Source organism: Hyla sarda, chromosome 5 (assembly GCF_029499605.1).
Source record: "Hyla sarda isolate aHylSar1 chromosome 5, aHylSar1.hap1, whole genome shotgun sequence".
Taxonomy (NCBI): domain Eukaryota; kingdom Metazoa; phylum Chordata; class Amphibia; order Anura; family Hylidae; genus Hyla; species Hyla sarda.
Genome location: NC_079193.1, coordinates 306,067,570 through 306,088,580, shown reverse-complemented (window position 1 = coordinate 306,088,580; position 21,011 = coordinate 306,067,570). Strand labels below are relative to the sequence as shown.

At 38.2% G+C, this 21,011-nt stretch overlaps 1 protein-coding gene across 12 annotated transcripts in view; it reads left to right on the top strand.

Annotated features, from left to right (window-relative positions):
• Positions 1-21,011, top strand: part of EYA1 (EYA transcriptional coactivator and phosphatase 1) — a 95,498-nt gene that overhangs the window by 39,824 nt on the left and 34,663 nt on the right. For all 12 annotated transcript variants that reach the window (XM_056522129.1, XM_056522130.1, XM_056522135.1 and 9 more), the window contains 3 exons: positions 8,274-8,413; positions 8,787-8,870; positions 16,544-16,633. In XM_056522129.1, the coding sequence (XP_056378104.1) occupies positions 8,274-8,413; positions 8,787-8,870; positions 16,544-16,633 (314 nt within the window). The remainder of the gene's footprint in view (positions 1-8,273; positions 8,414-8,786; positions 8,871-16,543; positions 16,634-21,011) is intronic.

Here is a 21,011-nt window from a genome sequence, read left to right as displayed (position 1 = left end):
CACCTTTTGGTTTGCATCCTGGCATTGCTATAAGCAGTTTCTGCTTCTCAGTCTTCTAACCTCTTACAAAAATGTTGCCTCAGATTCCAGTCCTTAGTGGAAAGGAAAGGTTCCATCAGATTGTGAAGTTGTTTTGCAGGTATACTGTATGAGTAATATGTGTTGGTACTCAGCAGGGATCTGTGTTCATTCTACTTGTAAATGTGAGCACAGCTGCAGAGCTGCTATTAAGACACAAGTGCGCTGGGTTTTGGTGCCCAGATTGGTTGTTTTATCAGGAAACAGAGCTTGTAAAATGAGGTTAACACCCGGCTCCAAGTCACGAGGAACAGCTGACTTGGTCCTGGTTTTAAGTTCCTGACACCATGCTGGTTGCCACTTGTAACTCTGCTGTGCCTTATAGCAGGGAGCCTTGAAAGCTGGCTTAGCTCTTTCTTAGGAGCTAGTGGTAAGTATATTATACTCTGTGTGATTCCAAACACAGCGGGGGAGAAAATAAGTCTTTGTTTGCCCTTTTTAGGTGATTGTAGGTGTTTGAGAGGTCTCTTTGCTAATAAAAGTGGCCACATGTGTAGGACAGACAAGTTTTTGTCTTCAGCAAGCACTGCATGCTGGTCCAGCGACATGCTTCTCAAAGTGAAGACTATAAATTCATGTACAAAATACCAACTCCAGGATATAGTCTTGTAAACTAAATTATAATAGTGATATTTGATTTGGTGAATAGTGATGTCTGCTGTACATTTCCGCTCCAATATAAAGCTGTAGTGATCAAACAAAAACTAGCTCTTTTCTATGTTTATAACATTTTTGATCAAATGCTAGCCGGTCAGTTACTTTTTCCAGTGATTGGTGAACCTCAGATATTTATTTTAGTCTAGCAATGTTGTGTTCCATACAAAGCAAACAACATTCTTTCGTGTGATGATAGGGCTGCCTTCATTTTTAAAGATGTGCAAAATATGATCTCCCTCAAGAATCAGACATTATGCCTTGGCCTGAGTCTGTTGTTTATTAAAGTGATTCCCTTAAAACAAATTCTAATTTGACATGAGAATTGGAACTTTAGAAAAGAGATACAAAATGTATTAGTAATCCTGGCCACAGAAACAAAGGGTATGTCCATTTGTTATACATAGACTAGAGTTGACCACACGGCACTGACGTTTTCATTGATCAATTATAATGTTAAAAGCAACTACTCCATATTGTATTGGGCCCCTTTGTGTCACCAAAAAAGTTGTGGCCTGTCTTGGCATTGAATCCACAAGACCTCCTTAAAGGGGTAGTCCAGGCAAAAACATCTTATCCCCTATCCAAAGGATATGGGATAAGATGTCTGATTGCGGGGGGGGCCTGCCGCTGGGACCCCCCGAGATCTCCCTGCAGCAGCCCGCATGTGTAGCTGTATCTACAGTTTCGGAAACCGCCGGGCTTCCGAGATGGGGACGTGACGTCACGCCACGTCCCCTCCATTCATTTCTATGGAAAGGGTGTAACGGCCGCAACGCCCCCTCTCATAGACATGAATGGAGGGGGCGTGGTGTGACGTCACGTCCCCGTCTCGGAAGCCCGGCGGTTTCCAAAACTGCAGGTGCAGCTACACATAGAATGAGGGCTGCTGCAGGGAGATCGCGGGGGTCCCAGTGGCGGGCCCCCGCGATCAGACATCTTATCCCCTATCCTTTCGATAAGGGATAAGATGTTTTTTCCCGGAATACCCCTTTAAGGTCTTTGTGGTATCTGGCTCAGAGATGTTAGCAGCAGAGCCTTTAAGTCCTATAAGTTGTAAGATGTGGACTCTATGAAATTAACTTGTTTTTTTGGCAAATCCCACAGACCATTGACTATTGTAGAAAAGATCTGGTGAATATTGAGGCCTACTCAACACCCTGCTGTTTTTGCCATCTATCTCAAACCATGCCTGAACAATTCTTACAGTAAACCTGGGTGCATTATTATGTTAAAAGAGGCCTCTGTCATCAGGGAATACCTGTCCCTTTTACTTGGCTGCACCAATTTTCCAGTAAGTGGCATGTGCAAAGTAACATCCACATAAATGCTTTCACAGCAGAAAACAATATATAAGTATCCAACTGCTTACGTCACCATACCTTCTTCCCATAATACATCCTGGGCCATCCAGGTTCTCAACATGCACCAAGCTTTTCATTTTGTGTGAAAGAAAATGTTTTATCTGACCAGACACCTTTTTCCATTGGACCATGGTCCAATTCTAATGGTCATGGTTTTGGTCATTAAAATGGATGCCAGCATTTTCATTCTGACCTGTCAACAACTACAGCCTTTAGTAGGTACTAGCAAGTACACTGTATACTAGGAACAGCCTGCCAAATTTTAGACATGTTCTCACCTAGTCATCTAGCCATCACAATTTGGCCCTTGTCACAGTCACACAAAACTTTACACTTACCCATTTTCCTGCTTGCAACACTTCAACTTCAAGAACTGACTGTTCACTTGCAGCCTGATATATCCCAGCCATTGAGTGACGGCATATCTCTTGAAGGTCAAAGCAAAACTCAATCCAAGGCAGGCCATATACAATAAAGCTAGGAAAAAAATTGCATAGGAGCAGTGGTGTAACTAAGGGTGCAGAGGGTGTAGTTGCACCCAGTCTCAGGAGCCTGAGGGGACAAAAAGGTCTCTCTTTCCTTCAGTGGTAGACCAGTGCCATAAATGAACCATTGTAGGCCCTTTAACAGTTTTACATTGGGGATACACATCCTCATGTTACACCATTGCTAAGAAGCACTGTTAGCTACTTGTTTACTTGTTTGTTGGGAGTTCCAATCTCCCCATTTACATGTAAATTCAATGTGGCAAAATGTTCGTATTATTTCAATAGAGCAGACAGGGATGAGCAGCTGATGGACATCCCTGGCTCCAAAAAAAATGTTGTGTATTATTATTATCTTTTTTTCTTTTTTTTTTTTGCACTAACAGCAGCTCCAGTTGATAAGATCCCTGAGATGTTACATTTTCTTATTGAAATCTGCAGGATTAGAAGATTCTGTTTTACCTTAGGCCACCAATGGAGCGAGCAAATGATTGGGTCATTTTGTGGTTGACTGATGTCATCTGTTTTCTTTCTAATAAATGATTATTATAAATAGGGATTATAGGATTGTTTCTTTTTTGTAATTGGTCATTATACATATTTTAATGAACATTTGTTATAAGCCTTAAAAATGAAAATAATATTTGCTAGATTTTCCTTCTACTTATGTGATATTTGCACTATTTGAAGTGTGCAAACATTGTAGAGCCTCTAATGTTGTATTTATGCCTTTTGAGTAAGGGCTCAAAAACATATGTACAATGTAGATCCTTTTTTTTTTTTTTTTTTTTTTTACAATTTCTTTAGTTTATTATTTGCCAAATTACAATGTATCCATTTTTGCTACATATTTTGTAACATTTTGTTACAAGCTCATTCGATCAAAAATGTGAGACTTTTTGCCCTACATGTTTTAGAAAATTGGGCAAAGCTTCACTTGAAAGGGGATGGGGCAGCTGCAGCCCAGAATATTTCCTATAATTTACTCCAGAAACTGGAAATAGATGGCATCGATATCTAAGGTGGCCACACAAATGGCCAATGATGTACCAGAATAATAGAAAGTCCGGCACCTCTACATCCGTTTCACCTGACACCCGTAAACTTTTACATAAAAAGGGCATGTGACCGGCTGGTCTTAGTTAACTTAGTATTAACTTAGTATTTTCAGCAGTATTTTAAAGCAAAACCAGGAGTGGAACCTACACAGAACTTTACTGGAAAGATGCACACCCCTTTACTGTGAACAAATACTACTAGAATAAGGCTAATGGAGTCATATGTTTAGCACATGTCAGTTGTTCTGTTATTGATCTTTACTAAGTACTGTATGTAGGCATGAATTTAGTGAAAAACCCACATATGACTCAAATGTGTAGCATGTCATGGCATGGTAAAGCTTTTACTGGAGAATACAGAGACGTAAAGGGTCCATGCATGTAGTTTCCCCAAAAGCAGGAGTTCTAATATAATATTTTTGAGTTAGAATTGTAGGAAATAATTTTATAAATTGCATATGGAGCAAACCAGCTAAATAGGGATCATTTCCTGTGAGCAATGTTTGTAGTAGTCTTTGTACAGAACAGCTCATTGAATGCTTGTGGTCCAGTTGGCTGTGAAGAACGTACATTCCTTAAAAAGAAGTCAGGATGGAGGTAGTTTGGGAATGAGACTCTTGTGGGATGAAAGTTTTTTTTTTTTTTTCATTCTGTTTTGCAAGATCTTAAAGCAAAACTTATGTTAGTAGAAGAGGCCACTATGGAGTGAAAACACTGCCCGAAGCTTATGTTACATAACATTTGAGCCACAGGTGGATTTGCAAGGGAATAACTGTGAGAGATATATGACACGTGTTTATTCCTCTCTAATCAGATGGGCATATACAGCTCTGGTCTAATCCAGGGGTTGCATACATCCATTAGTGATGTCATCCAAATGATGTGTGCGGATTTTGAAGAACATTTTTTTTTGCATAATTTTTATGCAGGTCACAAATTAAGCAGATGTGAATGTGATGGATCCAGGAAGCATCTACCGTATATACTCGAGTATAAGCCAACCCGAATATAAGCCGAGGCCCCTAATTTTACCCCAAAAACCCAGGAAAAGTTATTGACGCGACTATAAGCCTAGGGTGGAAAATACATCATCCCCCCATGTAATCATCCAGACCCCCGTCATCATACCCCCCTTCATCATCACCCCCTGTCAATCCCTTCATCAATGGTCTGGGAGTTGTAGTTTTGCAACATCTGGAGGTCCGCAGGTTGAAGACTACTGCGGCCTTCGTCATCATCCAGACCCTGTCATCATCCCCCCCCCCTTCATCATCACCCCCTGTCAATCCCTTCATCAGTGATCTTCAACCTGCGGACCTCCAGATGTTGCAAAACTACAACTCCCAGCATGCCCGGACAGCCATTGGCTGTCCAGGCATGCTGGGTGTTGAAGTTTTGAAACCTCTGGAGGTCCGCAGGTTGAAGACCACTGCGGCCTTCGTCATCATCCAGCCCCCCCCCCCTTTTGTTTTGTACTCACCTCCCCTCGGCGGGACGTTAGGGTGAGCTGGTCCAGGCCATCTATGCTGCAGGGACCGTCCGGTGGGGATGGTTAGTTGTTGCGGGCTGTCCATTTTCACCCGGGGGGGCCTCTTCTCCGTGCTTCAGCCCCGGCCCCGGAGTAGTGATGTTGCCTTGATGACGACGCACAGGGACGTTGCGTAACATTGCACATGTAGCCTATATAATAAAAGACCACAGCAGCAAATAAATCATTAAAAATGTTGTGTGATTGCTGTGTGTGATCATGGAGGGGAATTATGTCGTAGTGACGTTGCCTTGACGATGATGCACAGGGACGTTCATGCGCAACGTCCCTGTGCGTCATCGTCAAGGCAACGTCACTACGACATAATCCCCCTCCATGATCACATACAGCAATCACACAACATTTTTTATGATTTATTTGCTGCTGTGGTCTTTTATTATATAGGCTATATGTGCAATGTTACGAGCTAAGACTTTATGACCTAAAATGGTTGTGCCGTAATGAAAACTTATAACCTACCAATGGGCTAACTAGTTGATAAGTCTCTGTTTGGTGGAGCACGGGTGAAGCCCACTGATCACGAGAATGGGGATCCTGTGATCCCATGTTTGAATAAAATGATAGTGCCATCAGTTGTGAAAGATACAGCTGTGCACACGGTTTACATTATTTATAATTCTATATTTTGCAGCAATTTTTGAGGAAGCTACCCATTCTCAATCTGTTGTCAGATCAGAATGTTCATACATGTCCTGCCCCTGATATTCAGATTGGCATAATATTATTGTCATTTTGAGTACAACAGGATGTTGGGCTTTTATGTCTCTCTGATCTATACCATTTCATAAAGTAAAAACTGTAGTTATTTCTGACCTTGGTTTACATCAAAGTTGATGCTGGACATTAAAGTTGGTTCTCCAGTGGTAAAGTCAGCTGGGGCTACTTTCATATTCAGGTATTCCACTGTTCTCGCTAGAGCTCAGGACTGACTGCTGATATTTGTTACTACAGTTTTAGCATTTTAAATTTGTATGCATGATTTCTCATTTTGGAAATTCACGAGTGGTTTTAGTATAGTCTTAGGAAAACTTCCTAGAACTTTTTTTTAACTGCAACATCACAGGAAGTAAAATGTTCAGGTTCCTGAATATGATAGTAATGCAGTGTCTGAAATTATAATGCCTATTAGGCACGGTTCACACTGTGCCATATTCACAGGAACCTATCGGCATTTGCCATGCTGACGGATACACAGAATAAATGCAGTGTGACCCTAGCCCTACACTTTTTTTTCTTAAAACTTAATCAATTTTTTTGTAAACAGAGATATTCCTCAGTGATCTTTTTCTTTAAAATGGGTTGTATATATACATACTGAGTTCTCATTCTGTTGTAGTTCATTCTACCATCTTTCTGGTGTAGTGTTCCTTTTATAATCATTGTCGTTTTTAATTTGAAGAGTAGTTTCTTGAGAAACATACTTTGATCGAAAAGCACTATTTTTCTGATATGTATCATTCATATGGTAATTCAGTTACCCATGGCCTGCAGTTGAAGCACTTCCATTTGTGTCAGTAATTTCTACTTCTCTGATAATTCTCCTGTGTCAGACCTTCTTTGTATTAGTAAAGGGTTTTGGCAATACTCTGCTCTTTACTCCTGTAATGTGATCGTCTGAACTTTGCAGTGAGGGGGAAGCTTACTGTGCCTCTCATGAATATTCAGGAGCAATCAACTTACGACAACAGGAAGCCTGGCATTCTCAGTCCTCACTGCAAAATACCATGTTATTAATACTGACAAAAGTTGCATAACGTTTAGGAGACAGGCTATTTCAGGGACCAGACAGATTTTTAAAAAGCCTGGAGAATGCATACCACTAGAGATTAGTAGTCAGTTGTAGAGTTATTATTGTCAATTGTAGCTGCCAGCCATTAAATCAGTATACCATTTTAGTAACACTGCAATGGTGGTGTATATTCTCTATATATGCTAAAATGATAATTTCATATATGCCAAACGTGTCCATATCCTATAATATAAGTTTTGTTTTGTCATACATTTAGGCAATATGTGCTAATTCACTTTTTTTGCTATAATAAAAACTGCATATTCAACTATTATTTTTAAAACCAGGCATATCATAAATGTATAGCACACAGTCTGTTTACTATGGGAGCTTATGTACCTGAACGGCAAACAGTTGCTTATGTCAGGGTCAGGGTTTGGCTTATATGCCAGGAGGAGCATTGCCCAAAGTTTATGCCAAACATGAGGAAAACCAGGTCTAAACAGAGTGTAAAGCATCGACTTGCTGCATATATAGCAATTTCCTGTATAATTCTGTACAGGAGGTATCTAATGATAACCTTCAGGTCTGCTAGTAGTTTTAAAGAGGACTTATCGAAATACTTTTTGGTTCTGAGAAAAATGCAATAATTACAGTAGATGAAGACTTTTCTCTTCATCTCTAGGAGGTACCAACTGTGAGGTGGAGCTGATTTGCAAAGGGTTAATCTACTAGACTAGGACATATCTGCTTGTAATGGGTTCAACTGTTAGACTAGGACATAACCGCTTCTAAGGGTTAATCTGCTGGGGGAGGTCACAGCTGCTTGCAAGAAGTTAATATTGCTCTTTCCCACACATACAGGAGACAGAACACACTGAAGAGTAAGTTTATCTGTTACTACTAGAGTTTTTAAGCTTTTTTCTTAAAGATTATAATACACAGAACTCCTCCATCTTAATCCATGACTGCTCATGTAATGACATCCAGCATGAAGTTAGATAGCTGCACACATTTGAACTGTGTGCACATCCACCGCCCCAACACAATCAACTCTTCCATCTTAAAAGCAGGAAGTCTGTAAGAGCTGTCAAGATAGTGATCTTTCACTGGTGCCAACTCCAGTGTGATTCTAGGCTCCCTTTCTAAAATGGCCAATGCTGTATAACTAAATCAGAGAGGAAATGCTTCACTTCTCCTAATTAAAAATAATTGAGAAAAGTTTTGAAATTTAGGTCTTCTATTTCTTCATGAAGTTTCCAAGTAGGTGATAAGAAGGTGATAGGTTTTCTGTATGAATGAAATTTTTTTTTTTATGTAATCTAAATGACTATTGTCTTATTCCTTTTCTAATAGAATACAGCACAATCCATAGTCCATCAACACCTATTAAAGATTCAGAATCTGATCGATTACGGCGTGCGTCAGATGGAAAATCACGTGGACGAGGACGAAGAAACAATAACCCATCCCCACCTCCAGACTCTGACCTTGAAGTATGTAATACAGTAATCTGAGTCCAATACAAGGAATTATTTTCCCACTAGGATCCATTAGGCATTAGTCACATTCAAAGTTTCTCAGAAAAATGATATTGTTAATGATATTGCAATTGTTTATTTTTTATTCATTTATTTTTTACTTAATATTTACTTGTATTAGTGCAGTTTCATTAATAAGCTATACATGCAAGAATACACAGAATATGTACTTAGTGAACGCATTCTTGTTCTTAAATCTATTCTTATTTTTCTTATTAATGTCAAAAAAGACATGCAACATAAATAGAAGTAATTCCAATCAATTTTCAGCATCAATAATATAGAGTATATTTTAATGTCTGCATTATTTTCTCTCTTCATTTTTCAGAGAGTATTTATTTGGGATTTAGATGAGACGATCATTGTCTTCCATTCATTATTGACAGGATCCTATGCAAACAGATATGGACGGGTAAGTAAGAAACAGGATTGTGTTGTGTATATTTTTACTGACATGCTGGCACTACCCAAATAGTTGCAGTTGATTGAGTAGTTTGTACATATTTACCTTTAATGAAATTTCCCATATCTGGCTTGGATAGTATGAGACAGTTTCTTCCTTTTTGGAGAAGAGTGAATTTGCATACTTTTTTCCATGGAGTATTACATAAAAATAGGTACCCACACCTATCTGAAGAGATTTTCATACAATTGTTGTATGACAAATATATTAGTAATGCAAGTTCTGCACAAGTTGGACTTGTAGCTGTTGAACTACAAGCCTATGTGCAGCCATACCCACCGATTTTGTTTGGATTGGTTGATGAGTAAATACGTAGATGTATCATTCAACTCTTCTACATGACAGATGTTGGAAGAAAGAGGTATCAGGCATGTTGGTTTAAATGGGAGGTAAGCTGCTACCAAATGGAACTAGAAAAGACCTATTCCCATGTCTCCATTAAAATAATGTATGCTTGGCTGAACATGCCTGTTATAGCTGAATGAGCATTATTTCTTCTGTGTATGGCCATCAAGTTGAAGGTTGCATGGGGCCTTTGATGGCGCGACTGAAGCTCCCATTGATAAGTATTAAGTTACCCAATCTGTGATTTAATACTCCTGCAACTTTGGTACTGCACAACTCATTTCTTTATCATTGAATATTTTAACCCCTTTCCTACCTTCCAGATTTTGATTTGTGGCTTATGTTTTCTTTCTGCCCAAATTTTTTAAGACTCATAACTTTTTTTCGAACTTATATTTTTGTTGGATGAGTTGTACTTTTCATTGGCACACTTTATTTTATCAGATCAATTTTTAAGAAGCGAAAAAAATTATTCCTAGGGCAAATTGAAAAACTTGGATAAGAAAAAAAAATTGGTTTAGTGCTGTGTTCTGCCCTCTACAAGCTGTGTTAGGGTTCTTTCTTTGCACCAGTAGTTTAAATTGTACCGCTTTTGATTGGATCTGGCTCTTTGATCACTTTTTAAGATAGTTTTTCTTGTATGTGATGTGACCAAAAATCAGCTGTTTTGGTGTCTGGAACTATTTTGCAAAGCAAATGTTTTTTTTGTTTTTTTTACAGTGTTTTATTTGGAAAGTGGCAAGGGGGGGGTAATTAACATTTTTATAAGGGGGGATTTTTTATATTTATGAAAAAAACTTTTATTTTTTTTTTTTACACTTTGTTACCCCCCCTATTAGGGGCCTATTGTAAACTATCAGTCAATGACTTACATAGATCTATGTAATGCCATTGCATTACATTGATCCATGTAATTGGCGCTTTATTGCTAAAGACTGCTAATGCTTTAACAATTGCCGAGGGAAGAAAGAAGCTGAGGCCAAGGTAATGCCTAGGACTGTCCATGCAACTCATCGGCACCCCCGATTACATGGCGGGGGGCCAATGGAGTCACTTGTCACCAGGAATGTGCAGGATTTAATGTTTAAATGCCATGATTGCTATTGATACTTAGATAGGGAATACGTGTTATTGGCTGGAATACCCCTTCAATAAATTAGAGAATGAATGAGTCCTTGTCAGTTCACCTTGGTAAACTGTAGTTCATCAATATTGGCATTCTTTGTTATAAACTAGCATTTACATGGTTATTGTGGGAGAAAAGCTTGAACTGATTTAGGTTTTTGGTCCTGTAATTTTCCTATAATAAAGACAGGGATCACATATTAAAGGGGTACTCTGGTGGAAAACTTTTTTTTAGAGTTTTTTTTATCTTACCATATATTCAAGGAATAGTAGTATCACACCACCTGCTTTTTTTTTTTCAATAAGTTTACTGTTTCCACCTTAGAAAAGACTCTTTTACACAGGCAGACACTGCCCCATTAACCAGTGCCATTTACAGGCACTTATTGACAAGTATCAGTCACATGTGCAATAAAATGTGCTTTATAAAAGCATAGTCATAATTTTTTGTGGACTTATTAATTAGTTTAATTACAGAGTTTTTATTACACTTTTTAATCCAATTAAGGATTACTATTTCACATATTAATTTTAAACATATAGGGGGAGAGTTATTAAAACCTGTCTAGAGGTAAAGTTGTTGAGTTGCCCATAGCAACCAATCAGATCACTTCTTTCATTTTTTTAAAGGCCTCTAAAAAAATGAAAGAAGCGATCTGATTGGCAGCTATGGGCAACTCAGCAACTTTTCCTCTAGACACTGTATGATAAATCTCCCCCATAGTGAATATTTTATCTCACTGATTATACTCTGAAGATGTTACCTATGGATTTCTTTGTGTGAAATCTGCAACATACATGCTATGTGTGAACATAAAATCAATACGAAAAATATACAGCGCCTTCTCTTACAGGTGTCAATGGAGAAATTGGGTAGGATGTATGATATTGAAAGGGTACTCCGGAGGGAAACATATGTTATCAAATCATCTGGTGCCAGAAAGTTAAACAGATTTGTAAATTACTTCTATTAAAAAATCTTAATCCTTCCAGTACTTATTAGCTGCTGAATACTACAGAGGAAATTATTTTCTTTTTGGAACACAGAGCTCTCTGCTGACATCACGAGCACAGTGCTCTCTGCTGACATCTCTGTCCATTTTAAGAACTGTCCAGAGAAGGAGAAAATCCCCATAGAAAACATATGTTGCTCTGGTCAGTTCCTAAAATGGACAGAGGTGTCAGCAGAGAACACTGTGCTCGTGATGTCAGCAGGGAGCACTGTGTTCCAAAAAGAAAAGTTTTTCCTCTGTAATATTCAGCAGCTAATAAGTACTGGAAGGATTAAGATTTTTTAATGGAAGTAATTTACAAATCTGTGTAACTTTCTGGCACCAGTTGATTTAAAAAATAAAGTTTTCCTCCGGAGTACCCCTTTTAAGCCAGGGTGTGTGAACTACAAGCTAGTAGTTTAGATGCTAAAGCTTATTTGTATTAGGCAATGCCTACACATTTCAGACAGGACATGACTCTATACCTTTTCTTTAGGAACAATAGCCCAAGGCTGTGGAATGAATGGCACAAAAGGTCAATTAGCCGACCAATAATAATGTGTGCTTTTAGTGAAAGGAGGGTGGAGGTGGGAAGGTGATTCTCCTCTTATCTCATTAGACACTACTTATTTTACCTAATGCATCAGCAATCTTCACATTAGAGGTAATTGCTACTGTTCTATAGCCAGAGTAGATGGAAGATAGTGTGTTTAGTCACTAGCTATATGTGTACTTGTCATGACAAAGTAAGCCTGGATTTTTTAAAGTACAGTCATCACGATAGTAAATGAAGACTTTTTTTTTGTTGAATGTAGTTTTCTTGGCAAAAGCTTCTGTAAACTGAGTAAAATGGAAATTTTTGTTTTGAAACTGATCTCACTAGGAAAAATCCATTGTGTTGGGGTCACCATAAGCAGCCAATTCCCAACAGATCCCATCATGAAACAGCATAAATTAGGTCTTCAACTGGCAATGACTTTCTCTTTTCCCTATTGAATAAACATGAACATTTAGCCAAGCTGTGCATGTATGTTTATGAAGAAGTCAGGCAAGATAACTTCCAGCTAAACAAGCGTTCTGACTAATGCTATCTTAGGAGTATAGCCGGATTTGGCCTAATTCTTGTCGGTCCCCAATAAGAGTTGGCATGGGTCACCGGAGTTCTAGATGATGGTCTAGTGGGCCAAACCACTTAGGGTACGTTCACACGTACATGATCTGCTGCATATTTTTGCTGCATATTTTGTGCAGCTGATTTTTCTATCCATTAAAGGGGTAAAAAAAATTAAAAAAAAATTCATCAACTGGTGCCGGAAATGTAAACATATGTGTAAATTACTTCTATGTAAAAATCTTAATCCTTCCAGTATTTATCAGCTGCTGTATGCTCCAGAGGAAGTTTCATTATACTTTTCTGTGTGACCACAGTGCTCTCTGCTGCCAACTCTGTCCATGTCAGGAACTGTCCAGAGAATGAGAGGTTTGCAATGGGGATTTGCTCCTCCTCTGGACAGTTCCTTACACAGACAGAGTTTTCAACAAAGAGCACTGTGGTCAGACAGAAAAGGCTACCACACATATTATATGTTTCTCCAACATTTTTCTGATGTGTATGGCCAGCTTTAGAACTTTACAGGTTCCCTAACATTATCAAGAGATGTTGTATTTATTTAGAGATAAAAGGAATAAGTATATACCGTTTTACACTTTAAGAATAAGCAATTCACCTATATGTTGCCATGCTGCTTCTGATTATTTAATGTAATCTGAGCATTTCTCATTTCATACCTCTCATCCTGATGCATCAAGCCAGCTGTTGCTTGTAGACTACTTTTGGAAGATGAATTATGTCGACAACTCACTTGGAGTTCTGATATCTAGAGACAGGTGGACAAACATTGAGGCTCCTAATAAGCAGCGAGACTCTTTCTTTCTCCCTGTTTACAGTCATCTTTGGAAGTCAATGTGAAAAAATGACTTCATATTCTAGATTCTAAAGATTTTACAATGTAAGAATTATTTCAGTTTGCACTTACATCTTTAACCAGTTCAGTTATTTTCAGTTTACATGTCAGGTTTAACATCCCTCAAAAATTGAATAAGAACATTGATTGTAAACTCATAAGTGGTGAATCTGCGTACTTTGTATTGGATGTCAGCTGCTCTATAAATATACATTTTGGATAATTTTTAACTATAGAATTTCAAACACTTTTTTGCTGCACAAGTATCCCATCCATCCCTAACCATTAGAATCAACTAAGGCCAGTAGTATTGATGGGAGAAAATGGAATGTTTATTGTTTGATAATCTTTTACAATGAAAATGCTTTGATGATTGGAGTTTCATGTGCTGCGCTACAGAACTTGAGGAATCTACAATGTTTAACTTATACCTTAAAGCGTACCTGTCAGATTCCACACAAAAAAAAAACATGTACATCTAATTTTTATGTTTTGGGTTATCACCTATATCTATTTAAAAACTACCTCTTTTCCCTAGCTCACAGTGTTAGAAATCCTCTCAAGGGAAGGGGGTGTGTCCCTCCCTTGTGGTGGTTGGAGGTGATTGGTGGGTCTGCTCATGCAGCCTTGTCCATGAGTCATCGTTTGTCCATGACTCATTTACAAGCCTGATGCTGCTGCAGGACTGGTTAGTGTCTCAGTAGGTATGGGGTCCCCTATCAGTAACAACACATAAAACATTTTCGGATCTGACAGTGTCCTTTTATATATATATATCTTTTTTTTTATTTAATTTTTTTCCAACCAACTCCTTTACATAGGTACCTAACACATATCCCACAATTTAATTATTGGCATTAAAATTCTTTCTTAAAGTTGTATTATAGGCACGAACATTTGTCATCTATCCATATGATTCAAATGGCTGTACCCCTGCTGAGGTTATTTTCATGTCTCCCAGAGAGTTGTATGAAATGGAGGCAAACTTGCCCAGCCACCACCTAATGCATCCCTACCAGTGGTGATAGAGAGGAATGGGGAATGAGGTTCCCTATTCTGCCAATTAGTGGGATTCTCAGCAATTGGACCCCCACCAAGCTAACATTGATTGCCTATAGATGATAAATGTTTAATGCTGGAACACCCTTTTAAAATAGACATTCATGTTAACAGACAAAAATGAAATCTAAAAATTGCAACAGTTAAAAATGAAACAATAGAAATAAACTGTTCATAGACTTAAATAACCTATCATATAAAACAAAGACTTTAGCATGCATTCTTTAATAAGGCGCTATCTTTAGCATGTAAAATTTAAAATACATAAAAAAGCTAATTCACATGAGCTACTTTTTCCTATCATAAAAACTGTGTATTTTAAACAAATTGGAAGCCTACTGCCAAATACATAAAGTAATAAATATATGTAACGATCAATACATATGTTCTATGTATAGAATCATGAAAATGTTATACAAATGAAAACAAGACCGACATCTGCATTGTATTTAGAAACCACAGCTTTGGACACTGTGTTTTATTTTATTAGCTCAGCAAGGAGCCAGTTGATACGGTAATTTCTTCAGAGAACATAAAGTGTGTTATACGTTAATCGCAAATAAAAGGCCTTAAGTCTTTGTGGGTGGCCTGACTCACAGAACATCAGTGATTCTTTACAGATATTTTTTAAATCAATGAATATCTGTAACCTATGAAGTCAATTTGATTATGATGGTATCAGTCTTCTAAATAGAAATATATTCTATGATAAGAAAAAATTTCAGCTGCTTGTGTATAAATCATTTTATACACTTTATTAAGTTGCTTTATTTATTACATATATATATATATATATTTTCTATATATAGGTAGGTGGATTGGGTTAGCAAACATTAAAGTTAAAACAGTGTATAAAAAATAGTTGCATCTCTTACCATAACATGCTACTCCTATCCAATATTATTTTATTTGAAGTTATACCTAAGCTGTGGTACTAAGGGGACCCAAAGGCCACATAAAAAAAACATAAAGCTGTACTATAATAAACATTTAAAATAAACCATGACAGGAATAGTTACATATACCTATGGGGGATAAGCTTTAAGTCTAATCTACAAATTTGTTACAGCAAAAAGTTACCCTAAAAAGGTTATCATATTTAGTTAACTCATCAGGGACCGGTTGCACAAAAAAGCATTGTACAGAGCAGACAACACAATAAAATGGTGGAATTAAGGCTAAAAAAACTGTGTGTAAGCATAGGGCATTAGGTCATGTTCACGCCAGTCTTATTTTAAACCATAAATAACTGAACAAATAAACAAACAAATGCTTAAAGGGGTATTCCAAAGGATAGGGGATAAGATGTCAGATCGCCGCGGTCCCGCTGCTGTGGACCCCCGGGATCCCCGCTGCAGCACCGCGCTATCTTTACAGCACAGAGCAAGTTCGCTCTGTGCGTAATGACGGGCGATGCGGGGGACGGAGCAGCGTGACGTCATGGCGCCGCCCCTCGTGACATCACGGCCCGTCCCCTTAATGCAAGTCTATGGGAGGGGGAGGGGCCCCCTCCCATAGACTTGTATTGAAAGGGGCGGGCCGTGAAATCATGAGGGGCGGAGCCGTGTCATAACGATGCTCCGGCCCCTGTACCGCCCATCATTACGTGCAGAGTGAACTCGCTCTGTGCTGTAATGAGAGCGCGGTGCCGCAGCGGGGATCCCGGGGGTCCCCAGCAGCGGGACTGCGGCGATCTGACATCTTATCCCCTATCCTTTGGATAGGGGATAAGATGTCTAGGGGCGGAATACCCCTTTAAGAATACTGTGAAAACCATAAAAAGCTGAAAATAAAGTGCAAAATGAGGCTCAAAAAATAGTATGTACATTTTCCTTAAGCTGAGTGAATGTGAAATATGGCCATAAAATTGTCCTTATATTTAATGTAATAATGTATTCTATAAAGTCTATGGAAGAATGGCCGTCAGTGCACACACTATTTAAAAAAAAAAAAATGTCTGTAATTCCAAGTTTGGCAGCTTTTCAGTTTGTAAATCACAATAAAATCATATATATTCCGTCATATAATCTTGTTTTATTTTTCATGTATCTGCTTTGGCATAGGCCTACATATCTATATAAATTATTGCAGAATAATGTCATTAAAACCAAGCTGACTTTTACTTTTATCCCATAAGGATCCACCAACATCTGTGTCACTTGGACTTCGCATGGAAGAAATGATTTTCAACTTGGCGGATACACATTTGTTCTTCAATGATTTAGAAGTAAGGAAACTTATTGGGCTGTTATTGTTTATTATTTTATGTGATTTAACTTTTATTTTTGCCACTCCTAGAAATGCAGTGGGATTTGTTTTAAGCAATTGTGGATCTAGTTGATTTAAAAACAAAAATGTTGATATTGGTTCAATATGAAATTGTCCAAATCTTTGCGTATTATGAAGAACAGCTATGTAAAGGCACATAGTGGCAAAGTGAGCCAGATACAAGTGTTTTCTAATTTCTGATTGTAATTTTTTATTTTATTTGTATTTTTTATTTTATTTTTAGTATTATGGGGACCACCATCTTTTCTTCTGAGCTGCTTTAATAATGGTCAGATATATGCTTTACAGCAAGCCCCATGGATATAGGCAATAGGCAGGACCTGTCCCATCAACATGAATGGGAAATTTAACTGGGCATGCTATGTGCCCTTTGCAGAGGTCATTCCACTAGGACGTGAGATCCTCCGGTGTCTGTACTCTGCTTTCCTGCACTATGTTCAGAGCAATGTGTAGGCGCTAAGAGTGAATACTTTTGCATATTCATTACAGGGGGGGCAGGGCTGGGAATATAGAGGAGGCAGGGGAGAATGATGAGCCAGCTCCCCACCTGCATTGTGCAGAGATGTGCAAGAGAACTAGAAGAATAAAGATGTATAACTCTGGCAATACCTTATCAATTCCCCTAAGTGAACCCTTATTTTAATTATCAAAACTAGTAGAGAAAGACAGGTGAGATCGGCACTGTTCAGTCTGTAAAATCTGTGTAGGACTCTAGTGGATTAGGGGATAACTGGATGCATTGCTTCTATGAAACCTTGGTGGTGCTCTGACTCGACATGCAGCAATGGTCATACGGCAGTGAAGAAAGAAAAAAGTCGGCGACTCACCGGAGCTGGTTTTCAGGCAATTTCTTCTTTATTAACACTCACTTTCATGGGGAGAGAAAAGACGTACAGGGGGTGCAGCTGTCCGGCAACGGGACCGTTTCACATGCTTAACATGCTTCGTCTGGCCTCCAGACGAAGCATGTTAAGCATGTGAAACGGTCCAGTTGCCGGACAGCTGCACCCCATGTACGTCTTTTCTCTCCCCATGTGAGTATTAATAAAGAAGAAATTGCCTGAACACCAGCTCCGGTGAGTCGCCGACTTTTTTCTTTCTTCACTGCCATATGACCATTGCTGCATGTCGAGTCAGAGCACCACCAAGGTTTCATAGAATCAATGCATCCAGTAGCCGACTTTTTTCTTTCTTCACTGCCTTATTTTAATTATGTTTATCCACACTATAACCCAGCATATTGGGTTTTGGGTGGGTGAACATTCTTTCAGTAGCTCTTTAAGTTGGCAATACACATAGGATAATGGCCAACCTATATGGCTGGCTTTTCCTCCACATCATTGTAAATGAAGCAAGAACCATTGTTCACAGTGGCTGATGGCAGACTTTTGTCTGCTGAAAATGTGATCAGCCATGCTTGACTTTTCCGCCTACTGCAACTGAAAGGATCTATCTGTATTGAGCATGATTGCCAAAATGTTACCTATTTTTTGTCATTGTAAACATGCTCACTGTAGTTAAAAAAATAAAAATAGTTGATCTGTTTGCTGTTGTTAGTACAAACAGTCCCCTAGGACATTAAGTGGTATGTTGTGGACAAATAAAGTCCTAGGTCCCTATCATATGGCTGGACACTTACCATAAATGAGCACCGATTTGAGCTTTTACAAGGCTTAAACATCATGTGTGGAGCGATTGCTGGATAGTTCAAGCAGGCCTTATCTTCCATCATTTATTGGCTGCACTTCCTTTATTAGGGGAGATGTGTGACTGGCGAATTATGCTTTTTTTTTATCAAGCTAAAATGAAGCTCACCTGACAAATAATTTTTTCCTTATTCCTTAGTGGATCACTGGCCCTGTAACACAAGATGATATTAGAGGCAAAGGATTCATGAGGCTAGGACTGCTTTTTTATCCTTCCAGATAAGCCCTTTAAAAAACATATTTATTATAACTGCATCTGTAGCTGTTTTCTGTAATGCGGCATATTATAACATTTTACATAATTCAGTTTATAAAAAGAGAAATACACACTTTTTATAACTAGGCCTGCCCATCCAATGATTCTATCCATGCCTGTAGCTACAGAATGATGGGCATATTACCCCAACAAGCTCATTTAATTAAGAAAACTGCTTTCTCCCATGCTTTAGCTGGAGTGCATTATACAAGCCACATTCATTTTCACCGGGATATAGACAGCTATTTATTTAAAGCCGGAGCGTTAAGCAAGCTTGTGGCACGGCTGCCAACAGGCATTAATCATCAAGATGCTGTTTCACTGGATTTTGGAAATGTATGTTATTTCAGACAGAAGACGGAATCTGAAAGGTTTTGAATACATCTTCTCCTGATCAAAGTTAATTGGCAGCAATTGGCCTTTAAATATTCCCTGATGTTTCCTTCTTCAAAATCAGGAGAAATGCACCTTATTTAATGGATGAGCCAAAATCATTTAAAAATGCCAGTATGTGATAGGCTGTCAGTGTGGTTTCTTCCACATCTGTCCTATATTTCTATTCCTTTTCATCTGAAAAAAGAAACTCCTTGCAGATGAACTGGCAAATTATATAGCAATCAAATAATTTACATGTGCTTTATTCGTGCATTTCTGGATAAAGCATACCTTCTACTATGGGTTTGAAATTATTAGGAATTATTTTATGTCACATCCATTTTTATATACCGGTATATTTTTTTCTATGTTTATCTAGGGAAATATAAACTGTCGTTCCTTAGGTCTGGCATTACAGTATTCGTGTGTTTTTGAAACTTCTGTTTAATTTGCAATTATTCCACTTAAATCTGTAATGTGACTGCCAGGATGAGTTATGGAAAAAGGAAAAAAATGTTCGGCTGAAGAGTTGTCTTGAATTAGTTAATCCTTTAAAAAAAAAAAAATTCTCCTGTCAGGATTGATTTAAGGAAGGCTGCAATGAATTACGATGATGATATCTTTGCTGACTGATGTATAGAAAATAAGAATATAGATGCTTTTGTGGCATTTTGGCTGTCAAACATGGTTTTTGGTGATCTTTCTGATGATGGGATAATTGATTATCCATCTGAAGTCAAAATTGCTCCTTGAAAACCAAATCGACCTAATGGCACAAGCACCATCATTTTAGTACTTCGTAACCGCTCTGAGTTTTACAGAAATATAAAGCTATGAGACCTATGAGACCATATTGTACCTTTAAAGCTTTTCTGTTGTATACATTGTGCTATGTTCCACTAAACACTTTTTAACTGAGCTATTCTTATTTTAGAATTTTTTTCTCCAATAAAGATGGGTGAACCTCCCATGAAATGGTTTCAAAGGGTTTATGTCAAATAAGGCTGGCAAGTGAGAAGTTAAGTAGTGATGCACAGCTTTTCTGCAAACCTTGGTGGACCATATATGGAGCAAAGATGCTTAGTGAATTATTCTTTACAGTAGAGGAGCAGTGACACCTATAACGTTGAAAAGAGTACCTGCTCTCAAATAGTTTCTGTGGTTCCCAATGCTAGGGCTGCATGGAAACTACATACTGTTGTTTGCCTTCATAGAAACTAAATAGTTCCAGTTCATTGAATATCCACTGGGCCAGGCACGTAGCACTCATCCCAAAAGGGTAAGGAGTTAAGTGGTGATACACACCACCACCACATTCCTTCTTGTAAGGACAGTAAGCAGCGATGCATAGCACAATGCTGCTTACAGTACAGAAACAGGGGCTCCTGTCAAAATGACAAGTGGCAGCTGCTACTCTACTTGTGGTCTATAATACAATTATTCACCCACTTCCTGCCCCTATCTATGGCCAAATCCAGAAAAGAGTTTTCCAGTGTGGCACTCTAGTAACTACTAAGTGCCCCCTACACAGGAATACATCTAGATCTCCCCAAAAATAATGACAAGAAATTCAGATTTAATTTAACATGTTTTTGTAAAACTCAGTACAAATCTAATTTGATCTGAAAATATGTTCGCATTACTATTCTCTAATACCATGACAGCGTCATACAGAGTTTCCATAAAAAACTGTCTAGGCCACCACTTGATCTAAAATCATCAGTATAAGATAAAAGTAATATAAGTCCTCATGGATGTGGCATAGAACTTATTTGTGAGAAAAAAAAATAAACATGCTGCCAAAGTAAAATCTTTATATGACACTTTTGCAAAGGCAAGGAGATATAAAATATGGCCCCTGTTACAATTCCTATGCTACCATAACACCACCCTAAAGTATACTAGTACATAGTCATCATTTATAAATGCAAGATTCTGTTGAATGAATCAGGTGGGGAGATTATTTTATATCATTGCTA